The sequence below is a fragment of the Populus trichocarpa genome, chromosome 15 (assembly GCF_000002775.5).
Source record: "Populus trichocarpa isolate Nisqually-1 chromosome 15, P.trichocarpa_v4.1, whole genome shotgun sequence".
NCBI lineage: Eukaryota > Viridiplantae > Streptophyta > Magnoliopsida > Malpighiales > Salicaceae > Populus > Populus trichocarpa.
In genome coordinates, this window is record NC_037299.2 from 7938658 (window position 1) to 7957368 (window position 18711).

Sequence of the window (18711 nt, forward strand, 5' to 3'; positions counted from 1 at the left end):
TTTAAGAAAAAGATTATTTGTAATGAAAAACCAACAAAAATATCAAGTTAAATTACAATCAGATATGATTATATAGGAACTTAATGTTAGATTCTTAAAAAGAACGGTTAACTAATTATTTCATGGATTAAATATTAATTTACTCTTCTAAAATCAATTGGAACTAATATTTCTAAATAAATGGAATTACTTATAAAATTTATGTTTGTTTTAGTATTTTAAAAATATGTTTAAAAAAATTTAAAATTTTTTTAATTTTTTTATTTCAAATTAATATTATTTTAGTATTACTCGATCATTTTAATATGATATTAAAAATAATTTTTTAAAAATAAAATAATATTATTTTAATATTTTTATAAAACAATAAAACATTTTAAAAAATAGTCACAACCTCCCTAATACATCATAATTGCACGTAAATAATACGATGGTTCACATTAAACTTCTTTTGGCTTCATCGGATGTTGTCATCTTATTCACAGACACCATGTTGTCAACCAAAGTAAAAACGCTTTCGTTTTGGAGTACAAAAGCCACGGCGGCTTCGGGCTCCAAAACTTTCTAACATCTCTCTCTCTTTCGATTCAAAGCCCTAAATAATCAGAAGAAGAAGAAGAGAAAAGATGGAGATGGAGATGGCTCCAAAGTGAATCGGAAACTTTGTGTCCGAATTGAGATTAATTTCGACTGTTTCTTGGAAATCTAATAAAGATTGATAGAGGTTGGTGTGTTCGTTCATCCCTTCCATTTTTTCAATTTCTTTTTATGATTTCCGTTATAATAATACATATTATATGTTTTCTTCTCTTCTCAGCCAAAATGTCTATGGCTACTCGTATTCACTTAAACTCTCTCTCTCTCTCTCTCTTGTGTAGCTCCCTCCACCAGTGGAAGGAAGGTTGGTCTCTGTGAAGGTGTGATAGAAATATTCTTACGCAGACTCATTTCCAACCACCTTTACTGTTGCGCCACTTGTTAGTGTTCCCGGCAATAGTAATTTTTTTGCTGAAAAATCTTGCATGAGAGAAAAATGGATGGAAAGTTGGAAATGTCCCTCGATAAGCTACCTGTCAAGCGCTTGGAATCCATCGAAGAAAATGGCTTCGAACGTTTTCCTACGTATGCTATTTCTTATCGCCTTCATACCTACCAGTTGTGTTTTCTTAGCTATCTGTATTGTGATTGTGTATGTAAATGAAAAGTAGTTAGGTCCGATTAACTCCATTGACCATAGTAAGAGCTGTTAAACTTGAGCGTCAATTAACAAACATGGAGTTCGAAATCCTCTATGTTAAGGTTAACTCTGTTGTTCTCTTCATTTACTCCGTAGTCAATTAGGTTCCAGGAAGATATAGAGAACTAGTGAGAAATAGATTTTATGGTTTAGTGATCATTAATGTTTCTTCGATTGTTTTTTTCCGGGGGTTACAGTGATATTGGATATGATGAGAAGCAAGTGGCGCTAATTCGACGAATAGATTTTGCTTGGGCGGTGGAGAAAGAAGACAAGGAGAAGAAACAGAAGAAAAAGCAGAAGAAGAGCTCCAGAGAGAGCTCATCTACAACAACACCATGGCCTTGGCAAAACATGGTGGAGAACTTGCACTTAGCTCATCAAGAACTCTCTGTCATTATTGATCTTATCAATACGGTGAGAGTCATCATCATTTCATCTGCAACTCATTGTTCCTGTATCCTCTTTCTATTTACTTTGTGATTTTTGTACAAAGTTCCTGAATTGCTGTTTATTAGCCATTCTCTTTTGATGAATATGCACTTCAAGGAAGATATTTCTGACTGCATTATGAACCATTAACTCAGATTAACGTGACTTGTATATTTCTGTGACTAAATATAAGCCTTTTGGATTGGCATTTTGTGCAAGTAGAATTTGGGTTGTTCAGGAAGTCTGGGAAAGCTAAGAAATTGATTGGACACAAATTGTACTTTTTTTTTACTAGGAGTTAGGATAAAAAATGTTAACAACTCTACTGAAACTTTTATTTGGAGTACGTGTGGATGCTATTTTTCAGAAGAGTTGAAAATGTGCTGCTTGTTATCAACCTGTCATGTAGCATGAAAGTTTTTGAATATGTTGCACTTTACTTATAAAAGCATAAAGAGTTTTGATTATCTTCATTGCTTGGTATTGGTTTGTTTTTGTTTGACATACTCTCTTCTCAAGCTTTTTGGAAAAGCATGATGATGCCTTACATGCGTGTATGAATTAGTTTGCTCTGTGTTTTTTTTTATTTTAAATAATGTATAGGTTGAAGCTAATGATGCTGTAACAGTAGCTGGGATGACCAGGCCAAAGCCATTACCCAATGAGATTCTGGCTGACCTTGCTGTATCAACAGCAACCAAGCTACAGTGCTACCGGGTATGTTTTTCCTCTTTTCTTTTCCTTTTGGGGCAGTATGGAAGGAAGATGGTACGCAGTAGCTTTATTGCACCTTCTCCTTCCAATTCCATGTGATTTACAAATCGGGCCTAGTGTTTTGTCTCTAGAGCTGCTAACAATGATGACTTGTTGTTTTGAATGATTTCTTTAAAGCTGTCTTTTATTTCCTGACATTCTGATTACATCTTTTAGTTGTTGACTTGTTCCATTTATTTCTTTGAAAGAATCTTGGTAAATATTTTAAGCAGTCCGCCAAAGCTTTGGAACAGCAAGTTGCCAGGGAAGCAAGATTTTATGGTGCTTTAATCAGGTGCGTTTGCTTTGTTAATCTCTAAATGTTTGAATTCATCACCCGGTTATAATTATTGTACTGGAAAGAAATGGTGGATGTATAAGAAGTTCCTTTTGCTTCTCTCCATGCAAACACTATATTCTGAGGCTGTGTTTGAGGAGTACCATGTGAGCTTATTAGATCTTTCTGTCTCTTTCTTCTGATATCGGATAGATTACAGCAGAACTGGAAAGTCAAACGGCAGCGCGTGGCAGCAATTGCTCCTGGAAATGAAGGCTTCATGATTGATCTTTTTGATAATTCATTATATGATTCAGTTGCAGTATTCCAGCCATCTTCTCTGTCCACAATTCGCATCGATCATGACTCAGACGGCATGCTAGCCATAAATTTACCTTCAAAATCCTGTCATTCTCTTGTTTTTGGTTTTCTCAGTGGGCATTCTAATGTTCCAAAGAAATCCAATAAGATTAAAACCCATGGCTCACTCAAGAATCCATCTAAAAATCCTGAGAAAGAATCTTTAAGTGATAACGAATGTGTGAAGGATACACACTTACTGCTTCGTAAGGTTCATCGAACCATTTTTGATGAACAGGTAGCTTCTCTCTTTTTATCTTTCTGATGTTGCTTATCCATTTCAATTTTATAAACCTTCAGTTCTTATGGTTCCAGGTGTTTGATATGGTGAACCGTGGTGCAGTTAACCAATCATCTGGACTCAATGTTACTGGAATACAAGAAAATTATCTACAATTGTGCATAGGTCCTGGCATTTCTATATTTATATCCATTGTGCCATCTGATCAGGGTGATCAAGCAATTGATAGTGAAGGCCCGGAGAACTTAGAATCTGCAGTTGTACCTTTAGACTCGTTTGACGGAGTGAAGTTAGCTGAAGAAAAGCACAACAGTCTTACTAAAAAGCCTAGATTTCCTAACTGCATTACTTATGAAATATATCTCAAACAGATATTTCATGAGTATGTATTTGTAGAGGCAAAGGGTAGACCTTCTTTCACTGGTACTCGCATGCCTGGTCAACCAGCAAACGATGGATCTGGTCTTCTCAGTCATTTCTGTTTGTCTCTCTCTCATAGAATAATTTCGAACAAAGTTCTTATGGAGTTGGAAAACGTGGTATGTCCAGATTACTTGTTAGACATGGATTAATCCAAAGTTTTTTGGCAGTGATGCATTGTTGAACTTCTCCTTGGTTTCTATAGGTTTGCAGAGTGCCATATCTTCATTTGATATCTCACCCCACTTGGCATTCTCGGTCATCTGCATGGACAATCTTTATGAAGATTCCTCCATCCATTCTCCATGCAAGCTCTCAAACCCGGACGCCGGACATCCAAAACATGAAGAATGTTGTTAAATCAGAGTTTTGGACGAAGGTTGTGGTACATGATGATTGCATTAACATTGAAGCAGAAGGAGCTCCTAATGTTGTCGGACTATTTAAAGACAGTTCTGATGATAAATGTTCTACCAACAAATATGACTGCAACTTGGATGATCTTCCTGTGATAATCCTGCAGCAGGTTTGTTACCACATCCAATATTTCTGATTGTGTCTCCTGCTTTTATGATGTTAGGAATAAATGTAGGAGTCAAACTAGACTCTGCCCTGCATTTATATTGATCTGAGCTTCCCCAGGTAAAAGAAGATTCAGACTCTAGAATAATAAGAAAAAAGCAGTTGATGTGGAAGTTCTTTACAGCTTTTCTGATACTAAGAAGCTGGAATGAAACACTGGTGGCAATTAGTAGACTTTATTGATAACTTTAGTACATTTCTTAAAAGGTGGTTATTAAGCTTGTAATGCCATATTTCCAACCTTGGAATAAAAAATTACCATAGAGGAGTCCGGGTCTCAATTAATTCTCCCTATAAAAGAACACATCAGGTCATCTTTGTATGATTTTTGCTGTTAGATCATGTTTGGCATTTTTGTTGTTCTATTATTTTTTTTTTATTTTAAATTTCTGTGGTTTCCTGTTTCTTGTCTTGTATCAAAATAAATGTGGTCCAATTCATACATCTCAGTTACTTGAAGAAGCATTTGTATAGAAGAACCCTAGGCAAATGGACATTAGAAGATGTAGCATTGTTTTGACAACCAGGGATTCCGTTTGCAATTGATACATCATGTACTGTTGTCCTTCACTCTTTATGTTTTTTTCTGTTCCTGAAGAATGACTGGCAATGAAGATACACATACACAGATTTACTTATTCTCAATTTGTTAATTTCTTGTCCTGGGTTTGTGATAGGTTGCAAGCCAGGTTATTCGCTGGCTTCATGAGGAAGCACTTGCAGTGGGAATAAAAGCAAACCGTGACTTTTTGTGTTTGTCCTTTGAGTTGGAGCAGGGTGAAATTCTTAACCTCGTGGCACACGTGGACCCAGAAGATACTCAAGGATGCATCTCCTGGTGGTTGACAATGGAAGACGGTTTTGCAGAGGAGAAGAAACTTCATATGAACATTGCGGACGGTGCATCCGAATACAGGAAGTTCTTGGGATATTTACCGTTGGATGTGCTATACTCAACACTGATGGATTTAGTTAGTTTGTGTGGTGGTGGGAGCCATTGAGAAAGCACGTCTTTCTTGACTGGTTAATTGAAGAGACTTTAGAGACCACACTATTGTGCATAATTTTGCTGCGGAATCTAATTTTGGACGCATAACCATGAACTGGTCATTTTGAAGTTCATACTTCATAGTGGTAAGTATTATTGTTTTTGGTGACATAGATAAATCTGAATGGTAGAGGTGGTCATCTCCATGGTCTGACGGAGTGAAAATATAACCTTCCATGATTCCCTGCAAGCAGCCACGAAGTCCAATTCACGTTTGTTGCTAGATTTCGTAGAATAATCATATCAACCTGTCTTTGCCCTGTATAATTTGAGCTTACAAGTTTCTGGAAAGATTTTAGCTTACCAGTTCTTTCTTGTGTTGTGTATTTATTTATCTATTTTTCCAAACAAGCATGAGAAATCCCACAAGTATTACTGCAACGGAGAAGAAGATCCATGTGGAGAGCTCTCTGAGCATTGAAGCTGAATTCTGGCAATCTCTTGATAAAGAGTTCCTTGGAGCGAATTGAATGGCTAATCAGCATCTGCTGAATCTTGGGGTTTTTTTTTTTTTTTTAATTCTTTTGGCCGAAAGAGAAATGGTACATGGTTGGATAACACATTGTGTGCGATTGTAATAGCACACAAGGTAACATGGTTTGCAAACTCAGCTGCCAATGCTTCGGGAGTGGATGGAATGATTTTTGACAGACGGAAAAGGAGCAGAGAAATTCAACAAGCTTTTTCCAAATATTTTATTATTATTATTATTGCTACTATTACTTTTGATTACCGCTTCATCTTTATTTATACCCTCCTTTATTTTTATTATACTGAATGATCTCAAATTTGAAAGCTAAATATAAAAAACTGGCCCTTTTTTTTTTCAATAAACATGTTTTACAAAGTTATAATTCAACATGACATTTTTGTATTTTTTTAAAAAAATAAAATTGTTATGTTCAACATTGAGGGAGGTTATTGTTTTATTTAACGTCTAGATAAGATTTTATTGAAAAGAAAAAAACCAAATAATTGTTCCCCCGTGTTTCTTTATAAAGTTCAAGGTTTCATGTAAATTTGTTAATCAATTAGATATTTGTTGATTAATTAAGTTATATGTTTTTTGTTCTAACTACAACTAGAAACAACTCAATATGCCTCTTTAGGATAAAGGTTTTCTTATATGATTAGAATTATATGTGTTGATTGATGAAATTCAAACATTGTACCAATATAAATAAATTATCTAGTCATAGTTTTTAAATTTAATCCGTGACAAGTCTCAAGGCTCAGGTTAGACAGGTTAACTAGGATTACGGGTCAACCCATCATGTTGGGTTGAGTTTTAGGAGTACATCCAGTACTTTACTTGGAAAAGATGGTTAGCTACACCTATACAATTTTATTTCATTTATTCAATTCAATTTATCTTTTCCAAGTAATTTAGAGCTTTTATTTACTTACCTTTTGCTTTATGTACTTTCTTGTTTTCAGTTTCTTCTCCTTTTTTTTCTTTTTTTTAACTTTTCTTCTTTCTAGGGTGGTGCTGCTTGGAATAAACATATTTAAAATTTGAAATCCAAGAACATCCATACTTTGCTTGATTATATGAAGATGATACTTGCCTTTGCTTAAATAATCTTATTTTTTTTTTGTAGATAATCCTTGAAATATTTGGTTAAATATTAGCTACGTTGATCAAATCGAAATTTCTTAATACTTATTCCAATCTGTATTTCAATTTTATTGTAGTTTATATGGAACTTGAACATATTAAATTATAGTATATTGACACGATCAAAAGATTGATGTCTTCTCTCAAGTGCAGGAGTGTCGAATTAATAAATAACCCGGCAAGACCGGGGTGGAACCATAGGGAGGTTAAATGTATAAATTATAAACAACAACAACAACAACAACAATAATAATAAAGAGAGCTTTGAGATGTGATATTGATATAAGGATTAAACAATGATAAAAACAATTGTCAAGGTTAGAGGATCCACTAATGGTATTTCAAACAAGTATAGTATAAACTCTTATTACTCAACTGGAAACCACACACAAAGAAGGTTCCAATCGAATTATAAATTGTTAACATGATTACATTAGTTATCTTATTTGAATAATGCTAATACTTGTAAATGTTGTCAGGTATTCATGATTATAACTTATGTTAACAGCAAATCAAGTTCCTTTCATAGCACAGGTGTCAGTTATACCATATAGTTTGGGCTATGAAAGTGCCAAGTATTTGTTATACCAAGGGTTATACAACATAAATCTAGATTAACCATTTAACAAGCAAAGTATTAAAAGTGAACAAGATAACAAATACAAAACATGTTAGTATCAAATATTAAGGTCCATGTTGAGTTTATACTATACTTATTCTTACACCATTAGTGTAACCTTTTCACCTTGACACAATAAACTTAGCTAAACATAATGAAAGAGAGAAACATAAATAAACAAGATAAGAATATAAATAAGATATAAGTTAACTAAGTAAATAAAAGGAAATGAAAAGCATAAATAAGATATTAATATAAACAAAACTTAAGCATTACAAAATATAAAGAGAGGAAGCAAGAGCATGATCTTGATCTGAAAACCAAGATGCCTAAATGCATGGCAAATGCCTTCTTTTATAGGCTAAAATTTGGAACTATTGATTTGATGACTAATTGTGGAGTGGGTGGCCACATCTTGACTTGGTGACAATCCTTATCTTCTTATCTGAACAAAACATCATTGATAAGGTCAGAATTTGAACAAATTTTAGGAAATTGTCTTAGTTTTCTAACAAAAAAAATTGAGGTCATTTGGACTTCTAGAACTCGAGATATGGGCTGAACACTGAACAGTGTCTAGGCTGCAGGACAGATTCGGACTTCTCCGTTGTTGTTATAATTTGGACTTGAAAACGGTCTTTTTAAATCTTGGACTCCTCATAAAAGTTTTAGGCCTATGTCTTAGATTTCCATCCATATAGAGCAGACCTAAATCCAAGATCTACAGCTCCAGATATGACCCAATAACCGAACAGTGTTCCAGTTTGGACTGAACCAACATCCCTTTTCTAAGTTTGGCCCTCTCTTTGTCCTTTCAATTTCAGTTCTTAAACTCATCAATCAATAGTTTTATTTATGTGATAGACCTGCATTTAAGATGAACATTTACCATAAATTAAAGGTATCTTATGGTATCAGACTTGTTATTATAAAACATGCTTTAGTTAAGGAGTTATTAATACTTTAAATGCAAAATGATGATATAAAACCTTGATAAAAATGCACTTTTAAGTACTAATCATATATACAAATCATTCGTATAATTACTAGATCCATAAAAACAACATTATTATAAAAAAAACAATAATTTTCCTGAATAATAAATTTAAGTACATTTAATACTAAATAAAAAGGAAATAATGTCTTAAAAATACTAGAACAAAATAAAAATTATAAAGTTCTAGTACCAGCCCATTCAGTAAAACAAAATAACTAGTTCCTACAGCTAATACATCAACGTTTGCTTCATTATTGAGTTGTAGGTCCACTTTACCTTCAACTAATCTTCCACTTTTCTTTAGTTTCTATATGCAATTGTAAATGTGAAAACCACATTCGATAACCAATACCCAAGAACTACAATGCAAAGTAGTAAGATCATTCATTTATAAACATACTTGAAGTAGAAGTTTCATTAAGCTTCTTTGCCTTCATGATTGCAAGATATTCCTTGTAATTCCTCCTTCAATATAGTTCCATGTCATAATGATGACAAGTGCCCTTTTTTCTTGATGCCTCAAGTAGGCTTGTTTGCTTTAGAGGCAACACTCTTTTTCTTTTTATCCTTCTTCTTAGACATTCTAGAAGAGTGAACTAGAAGAATTGGGTCTTTTTTCCTTCTTAAGGGCCTCTTTAATAGTCATATTAAATAATTATGGCAATGTATTATCCAACTTATTCATGTGATAGTTCATAAAGACTTGCGAAAAGCTTTAAGGTAATGACTACAAGACCATGTCAACACATGACTAATGGTCACTAACAAAACCCAATTAGCTCAATTTCTCAATATAGCCAATCATTTTCAAAACATGGTTGTTCACTGAAGAACTCTCTATCTTCTTGCAGTGGAACAATTCCTTAGATATCTCATACCTATCAGTCTTATAGGTCTCATTAAACAATTCTTTGAGATGTATAATCATAATATGGGCATCCATGTACTCATGTTGCCTTTGAAGTTTAGGTAATATACTAGTTAACATCACACATGCAACTTATTCATCATCATTAACATGACGTTGATGTTCATTCCTAACTTCTTTTTCAACATCCTTAATAAGAGCATTTAGAATTGGGTTTTCTAGAACATATAACCTTTTTTCTTGCTTGAAAACAATTCTCACATTTCGATGTCAATTCAAGAAATTTGATCCAGTTAATTTGTTAGCATTAAGTATACTTCGTATGGATATATTATTACTAATTTTTATCTACCAACATACCTAATTTTAAGTATTAAATATATTCGATTAACGGTAACCTTGAGTAACTCAACAAGTTATCCATGAATAAAACTTTGATTTTATACATATAAAAATGGAAGGAAATTATTCATGTTCTCAACATGTACTTAATATATTAATGAGGGATTTATTATCAATTAATTAGGTCTCAAACATTACATGGCATAACAGATATACATTTTATACATAATAATTTATATATAAACATACATTCCTAGCACGCCATTCTAATTGGATGATTATGGACATATCTAAGTTGATTCCCTCAAGCCATTGAAGGGAATTAGATGGTCAAATCCTAGGTAGCTGTAACAAGTATTCATAAGTCCATTACAAGCACCTTGGTTGTAGCCTCCATCGTCATTTCTTTCTTTATCTTGGATTACTTAATAATTTCATATCTAAATTTCTACATTTCTAAATTACATATCATTTACATAATTATTCAAGAAATCTCAAGTTACATTCAAAGAGAATTAGATGAGAAAATAATTACAACCTAGAAGAAAAAATAGAGATATAGTAGGACATGCAGACACTATTTAATAAAAATTACAATCATTCAACCATTAATAAAAGTACAATCACATTGGTCTTTAATGTTCATAATCACCCATCATGCATAAAACATTTTAATATGCATAATTAAAAATATATAGTGCATGTTATTCTAATTATTGGCTTTATATGCAATTTAAAATAATATTTCTAACACTTAGAAATATTCAATCAAATCCAATTAGGTATTTTCCCAAACAATTTTATTTTTGCTTCAAAAACTCTCATTAAATTAGAAAAACTATTTTTCTAAAATTTAATTAAACCATATAATTAAATAAATCCTAATCCCATTAGGATATTATAAAACTAAAAAAAATGAATTAAACAATTTAATTCATTTCTAATCTTATTAGAAAAATTAATTCTATAATTAATTTAATTTCTAGTTTCAATTTTAATATAAAATCATTATTTTATATATGAAAGGCTAAAATCATAAATTTAGCCCCAAATATAACTAAAAGTAATTACATATAAGTTACTGGGATAGATATGTAATTCTACCCCCAAAAAATCCTAGTATAAGCAGTAGGGTAGAATCATAATTCTTCCTTGTCATCTTTTTCTTGCTGCAGCAGCTACTGTTGCCGGTGTGGTCTGCCCATGTCGATGGCAGCCATCAGCAGCGGTAGCAGTACTACTGCTACACCTAGCGGCAGTGTCTGGCACTGTTTGTGGCCTTCTGCTAGCGGCGACTAGCTATGGACGTAGCACAACCAAGCATCACTGGTGGTTGCTGCAACCAACTAAAACCATTTTTTCTTAAATTGGTGGTGAATTCCAGCCATATCTAGTCGGAACAGTAACTAGAAAGAATAATAAGAGAAAAAAAATAATTTTGGGAAAAATAAGTTTACATTTAACTCCAATAACAATTAAACCGCTACACCTGCTGGCAGCGTCTGACACTGTTTATGGCCTTCTTAAATTGGTGGTGAATTCCAGCCAGATCTAGTCGGAACAGTAACTAGAAAGAATAATAAGAGAGAAAAAAATACTTTTAGAAAAAATAAATTTACATTTAACTCCAATAACAATTAAACCACTACACCTGCTGGCAGCGTCTGACACTGTTTGTGGCCTTCTTAAATTGGTGGTGAATTCCAGCCAGATCTAGTCGGAACAGTAACTACAAAGAATAATAAGAGAGAAAAAAATACTTTTGAGAAAAATAAATTTACATTTAACTCCAATAACAATTAAACCGCTACACCTGCTGGCAGCGTCTGGCACTGTTTGTGGCCTTCTGCTAGCGGCGACTAGCTATAGGCGTACCACAGCCAGGCATTACTGGTGGTTATTGCAGCCATCTAAAACCATTTTTTTCTTAAACTGGTGGTGAATTCCAGCCAGATCTAGTCGGAACAGTAACAAGAAAGAATAATAAGAGAAAACAATACTTTTGGGAAAAATAAATTTGCATTGAAGTCCAATAACAATTAAAACATGCAATCAACAAATCTAATTGTCTAATAAAGGCTCAAACTTATGAACCGGGCAACTTAGGCTAGCACATCAAACCTATGAACCGAGTTATAGACTCTAGTGGGATTATAATTTGTTTTTTTTTTCAAAACTATTTTTTATTTAACTATATGATAACAAAAATAGATGATCATAAAATCAAACACCAACTCAATACTGAGATGTTGATTAAAATAATTTTTTTAAAAAAGTTAAACTCGCCAGATCTAAGAACTAGGTCAACCAACCAAACTTGTGAACATGTCCATGGACTTTATAAAGTTTAATAAATGGCTTTTCTTTGAAACTATTTTTTTTACAATATGAGAAAAAATAAATGGAAAAAAAAGTCAAGTTCAATATAAAAAAAAGAGAGAGAAAAAAGACAACCCGACAAACCCAGTTTGGCTTCATAATTTTTTTCTTAAACAAAAACAAAATTGAAAAAAATAAGAGACAAAAGTAAATCAAGATATTTAATATCACAATATGGATAATTTACTTGGTTGTGTTTAACGAATTTGTTTATTAAAATCAATTTGAAATAGAAATTGACATACACATAAGATTTATTAAGTAAAATAAAAAAGAAAAAATATATTATGCAAGGTTGCACATATTAAAAATATTATAAGAAATAAATAGTTTTTATTTTTAAAAATAAATTTAATATATATAAATAAAACAAATAACAAATGAATCATACTAATATCTTCAAAAATTAAACATATCCAGTATAATTAAAAAAATAATTACTATTTAAAAAAGGATAAATAAGCAAAAAAAAATCTCAAAGATGTAAAATACAAACTTAAAAATTATTTTAAAAAATATAAAAAAGCTTTAAATTTTAAAAAATCAAAACTATATTAGAGAGAGAGAGAGAGAGAGAGAGAACAAGGCTAGGCCAGGTGCTTGGCCCATGAATAAAGAGTCCGTGCGCGGGCCTTAATGTTATTTGAAAAAAAAACAGGCGATGCATCGTCTAGAATCCCTAGATTATGGTGGTTGGTTTTTTTCTTCTAAAACTCATTTTTAACCCTTCAACTTATTTTCAACCTAAAATATCTAGAAAACACTTTAATAATCTTATTAAACCAACTTTTAACCTTTAAAAATGCGAAAATCCGCTTCAAAACCCAAAATCAATCTGAAACCTAATTTTTTTCTTGAGCTCATATATGTTTTTTTCGTCACTTTAAGGTAAAAAAAAACACTTAATTTAAACTCCCTTAATTATATGCAACTATTTGAAATAAAAATCTATCGTTTTGGCGGTTGGAATCATAGAAATAACACCTTTCTCTCTCTAGGTCAGAATCTAGCGATTCCCTCTCTCTCCACTCACCCAATAAGGATTGAAAAATTATAAAAATGAAGTTTAGCACTAAAACTTATTTTTCTACAATTAGGGAGACCGGTCACCTGATAACTAAAATAGATGAGGGATTCAAATGTACTTTTCAAATAAAATTAAAAAGGCACCATCTATTTTACTTGTATTTTTTACTTCAATCCTCTATCTTTCTATTCAATCCTCTCTTTAAAAAAATACATTTGGGTGCTAATTTAGGCTAATAAGGGCACAATTGTGTAAAAAAAACGTTTGATGATCAAATTGAAATTTTCACCAAAAAAAATCACTGCTCTAATCCACAATGATATGTGAGATGATGAACAGTGATTTTGAATATAAAAAACACCATACCATTTAGCTTTTCTTATATTATGGAAAGAGAAACAATTTAATATAGTTGTAAAGATTTTTTCTAAGGTTACATGACATCGATACAATAATGAAGGTATGTGTTGATTAAATAGTTGGTTTAGAAAATTGTGAAATTTATAATGGATGGAAATATTAATTGAAGAGATAGTTTCAAAAAAAATTGATAAATGGATTGATGATGGTAACTCTTTTTTACCAGGAGAGACACTAGTGACAAGACCCTTGGCATGAGGAGCTAGATTGATAGAGGAAGCAAGTAGGTGTTCTTTATCTTCACTAATCATAAGAAAATTATAAAATTATAAAAGTCATAATTTCTTTAAATGCATATTGTTCAATTATTAATTGTGAGATAGATATAGATAGAAATGAATGAATTTATTAGACTAGCTATCCGAAGAAGGGCTAATGATATTTGTGTTTAGATGACCAAGATAATTTGTAAGACTAGCCAACCAAAGAGAAGCTAGTGGAATTTGTGTTCAAATGACTGGGATAATTTATTGGACTAGCTAACCGAAGATGCACTAGTGGCATCTGTGTTTAAATGACCAAGAAACTTTTATTAGACTAACTAACCAAAGAATGGTTAGTGGCATATGTGTTTAGATGACCGAGAATATTCTATTATTACTAGCTAACCGAGAAGGGCTAGTGGTAACAATACATCTAATTGTGAGGACATTAAATTTGTTCATAGTTGAAATATACATATGATTTATATGTCTATTGTAAATGGTGGAGTTAATATTATTTTGTAATGTTAATTTAATGAAACACACACACACACACACGTGTGTGTGTGTGTGTGTGTTTTATTCATAAGACTATTGTATTATAATCTAACATTATAAAATGTTGTAATTGCCAGGTTCCTCCCATTCCAAAGCCAACCAGTAGATTCCTATAGTTAAAATGATATGTATTATAATTTGGGTAATATTGCATTTTGGATCTATAATCATGTTTTAAAATTATGCACATTAATATCTTGCCATTTGTTGTAATTTTGTTAATCAATATCAAAATTTATATTAATTATGATGAAATCATAAAGATGATTTCATTCTAAATATCAATGTCCTTTATTCATTTAATGAAATAAGCTACATAAAATTTTGTGTTAATTATTTGTTGATTATATTATTATATTTGATGAAAACTAGATGTAGGTTATCTTTGAGTTGTGTTGATACACTATCATGAAGGTATGTACTTCTTTCAACTATAAACACAGAATTATTAGGATTTAAGTATGCAAAAGATTTATATATTAAGGATGTTGATTTCGGCCAAGTATATATTGCATTTGAACATTCTACCTTTGATAAGTTTTATAGGTGTTATGGATATTTATTTAAAGAAAATAGATTGTGTATGCCTAATTGTTCTGTGCGTGATTTGCTAGTTAGTTAAGCGTATGAGGTGGAATAATGAGATATTTTAGGGTTGCTAAAACTTTAGATGTTTTACATGATCATTTTTATTGGTCTAAGATGAAAAGAGATACGCAAAAAATTTATGATAGACTCATAGCATATAGACAAGCTAAGTCTAAAGTTTTACCTCATGATTTATATATTCCTTTGTTAGTGCATAAGAAACCTTGGGTTGATATATCTATGAATTTTATGCTAGGTTTGTCTGGGTCAAAAAGGGATAGGGATTATATTTTTATTGTTGTGGATATGTTTTCTAAGATGATATATTTCATATCTTGTTATAAAACTAATGATCCAACTAACATAGCAGATTTATTCTTCAGAGAGATAGTTTGGCTCCATAGGGCATCTAGGAGCATGGTATTAGAACATGATGTTAAATTTCTTAGCTACTTTTGGAAGGCTTTGTGATAGAAATTACAAACAAAATTATTATTTTCTACTACTTGTCATCCATAAACAAATGATCAAACTAAAGTAGTTGATAAGACTTTAACTATATTATTAAGAAATATCATTCAAAAGAGGTTGAAAAATTAGGAAAATTGTCTATTATTTATTGAATTTTCTTAAAATAAAAGTGTGCATTCTACTACTAATTATTCTCCTTTTGAAATTGTCTATGGCTTTAATCCTTTAACTTGTTTGAATCTATTTCCTTTACCTATTAATAAAATGGTTAGTTTCGATGGCAATAGAAAAATACAAGTAATAAAGGTTCTCCACAAGAATGTGAGGTGGAGAATATATATATACAAGGTTGTTTTTTAACCAGATGATTGGGTTTGAGTGTATATATGAAAAAAAAAAAAAAGATTTCCTCAACAAATAAGATCTAAGTTGATGTTGAGAGGAGATGGATCATTCTAAATCCTTGAAACAATTAATGATAATTCTTATAAAATGGATTTACCAGGTGAGTATGATGTTAGTGTTTACTTTTAATGTTTGTGATCTCTCTTTATTTGATGTAGATGATGAGTTATAGATGAATCCTTTTAAGGAGAGAAGGGATGCTACAATTAAGACTACATCAAAATATCAATTGCAAGTCCTAATTAGGCTGATTACAAAATCAAGGGTAAAGAAGATCAAAGATGTATTCAATGGGCTTATTCAGAGTATTTAGAACAAGATATATTTCTAGAATGCTACATCTTCAACAAGTGATGATCAGAACTTAATTATTTAATCATACATAAGAGGGGCTTGATCCATCTACTTAATGGGATAATTAGTTTCGATAGTTAGAGACTTATTTCTTCTAGTGCACAATTATATTCTAACAAATATAAATCTTGATTTATGACACGATCAAATAATTGATGTCTTATTCCAAGTGCAGGAGTGTCAAAGTAATAAATAACTCGGCAAGACCGGGATCGATTTATATGAAGGTTAACTATATAAAATCACAAATAATAAAAGACAAGGAGTTGAAAAGAACTTTGAGATGTGATAATGATGTAAGGATTTAAACAAAGATAAAACAGTTGTCAAGGTTAGAGGATCCACTAATGGTATTTCAAATAGGTATAGTATAAAATCTTTTTATTACTCAACTGGAATAAATAACTCGGCAAGACCGGGATCGATCTATATGGAGGTTAACTATATAAAATCACAAATAATAAAAGACAAGAAGTTGAAGAGAACTTTGAGATGTGATAATGATGTAAGGATTTAAACAAAGATAAAACAGTTATCAAGGTTAGAGGGTCCACTAATGTTATTTCAAATAGGTATAGTATAAACTCTTTTTATTACTCAACTGGAATAAATAACTCGGCAAGACCGGGATCGATCCATATGGAGGTTAACTATATAAAATCATAAATAATAAAAGACAAGGAGTTGAAGAGAACTTTGAGATGTGATAATGATGTAAGGATTTAAATAAAGATAAAACAATTGTCAAGGTTAGAGGGTCCACTAATGGTATTTCAATTAGGTATAGTATAAACTCTTTTTATTACTCAACTGGAAGCCACACACAAAGAAGGTTCCAATCGGATGATTTATCATTAATGGCTCATAATAAATTATTAACGGCTCATTATAAATTATTAACATGATCATAGTAATTATCTTGTTAACGCCAATACTTATAAATGTTGTGAAGTATTCATGGTGCTAACTTATGTCAACAACAAATTAAGTTCCTTTCATAGCACAGGTGTCAGTTATCCATATAGTAGGCTATGAAAGAATCAAGTATTTGTTGTACCAAGAGTTGTACAACATAAATCTAGATTAACCATTTAACAAGCAATGTATTAAGAATGAGTAAGATAACAATTATAAAACATGTTAATAGCAAACTTTTTTGAATATAAATATTAAAGTCCATGTTGAGTTTATACTATACTTATTCTAACACCATTAGTGTAACCTTTTCACCTTAACAAAATAAACTTAGCTAAACATAATGAAGAAGACAAACATAAATAAACAAAATAAGAACATAGTTATGATATAAGTTAACTAAGTATAGTAAAGGAAATGAAAAGTATAAACAAAAGATCAATGAAAATCTAACATAAATAAAACTTGAACATTACAAAAATACAAATAAAGAAAGCAAGAGCAAGATCTTGATCTGAAAACCAAGATGCCTAAATGTATGACAAATGCCTCCTTTTATAGGCTAAAATTCAGAACTATTGATTTGATAACTAATAATTGAGTTGACGGCTAACTCTTGACTTGGTGGTTAGCTATCGGCTTGTTGGTTGGACAAAACATCATTGCTAACATCAGAATTTGAATAGATAGTCTTCCTAAAAGTTGTGGGCATTTGTCTTTACTTTCCAACAAAAAAAAAGAATGAGGTCATTTGGACTTCTAGAACTCGAGATATGGGTTGAACACCGAATAGTGTCTGGGCTGCAGAACAAATTCAGACTTCTCTTTTGTTGCTAATATTTGAACTTGAAAATGACAGCTTTGAATCTTGGACTCTTCATGAATGTTTTAGGCCTATGTCTTAGCTTTCCATCAAGATAAGTTAGACCTAAATACAAGGTCTACAACTCTAGTTATGACCCAATAATCGAATGGTGTTCTAGTTTGAATAGAACCAGCATCTCTTCTATAAGCTTAACCCTCTATTTGTCTAGTTAAATGCATCAATTAATCCTTTAAATTGTGAGATATGTCTGCATTTAAAATGAGTATTTACCATAAATTAAAGATATCTTATATTATCAGACTTGTTATTATAAAACATGCTTAAGTTATGTAATTTAATGATACTTTAAGTGCAATATGATGATATAAAGCCTTAATAAAAATGCATTTTTAAGTACTAATCAATTTGATCATTGGATTGAACTAAAATTTTATCAAAAGTTATTGTTTTTTATTGGATTAAAATTAGGACTACTTTCTAGTTTTCTTAGTAAATTAGGACTCTTCAAACTTGATCAATTATTATACATTATCAATTTCAGTCTTTCTTTTTCCTATTTAAATATGAACAATTACTATTATTATCTTGTTGACACATGAATATTTATTTTTAGTGCAAACAAAATATACATTAAAAAAAGTAGGAAATTTGTATCTATGTAAAAACATGTTTAACATGTTAAAATATACCAAAACCAAATCCCAATTTCAAACCCAATACAAACTCATCACCCGTAAATGTCATGTCACTCCCCAAAAAGAAAGGAAAGCT

At 31.3% G+C, this 18711-nt stretch overlaps 1 protein-coding gene across 4 annotated transcripts; it reads left to right on the top strand.

Annotated features, from left to right (window-relative positions):
• The first annotated feature begins 542 nt into the window (after positions 1-542).
• LOC18105738 (mediator of RNA polymerase II transcription subunit 17) lies at positions 543-5660 on the top strand. Of its 4 annotated transcripts, none has more exons than XM_052447654.1 (9): positions 543-728; positions 879-1122; positions 1435-1654; positions 2273-2386; positions 2632-2717; positions 2913-3297; positions 3375-3839; positions 3926-4246; positions 4980-5660. In XM_052447654.1, exons 2-9 carry the CDS (start codon positions 1034-1036, stop codon positions 5301-5303), a joined length of 2004 nt encoding a protein of 667 aa, XP_052303614.1. In that variant the 5' UTR covers positions 543-728; positions 879-1033; the 3' UTR covers positions 5304-5660. The 4 variants fall into 4 exon arrangements, with proteins under 4 accessions (XP_052303614.1, XP_052303615.1, XP_052303613.1 ...); XM_052447655.1 differs by having other exon boundaries at positions 543-724; positions 818-1122; XM_052447653.1 differs by having other exon boundaries at positions 543-724.
• Positions 5661-18711: the final 13051 nt, after the last annotated feature.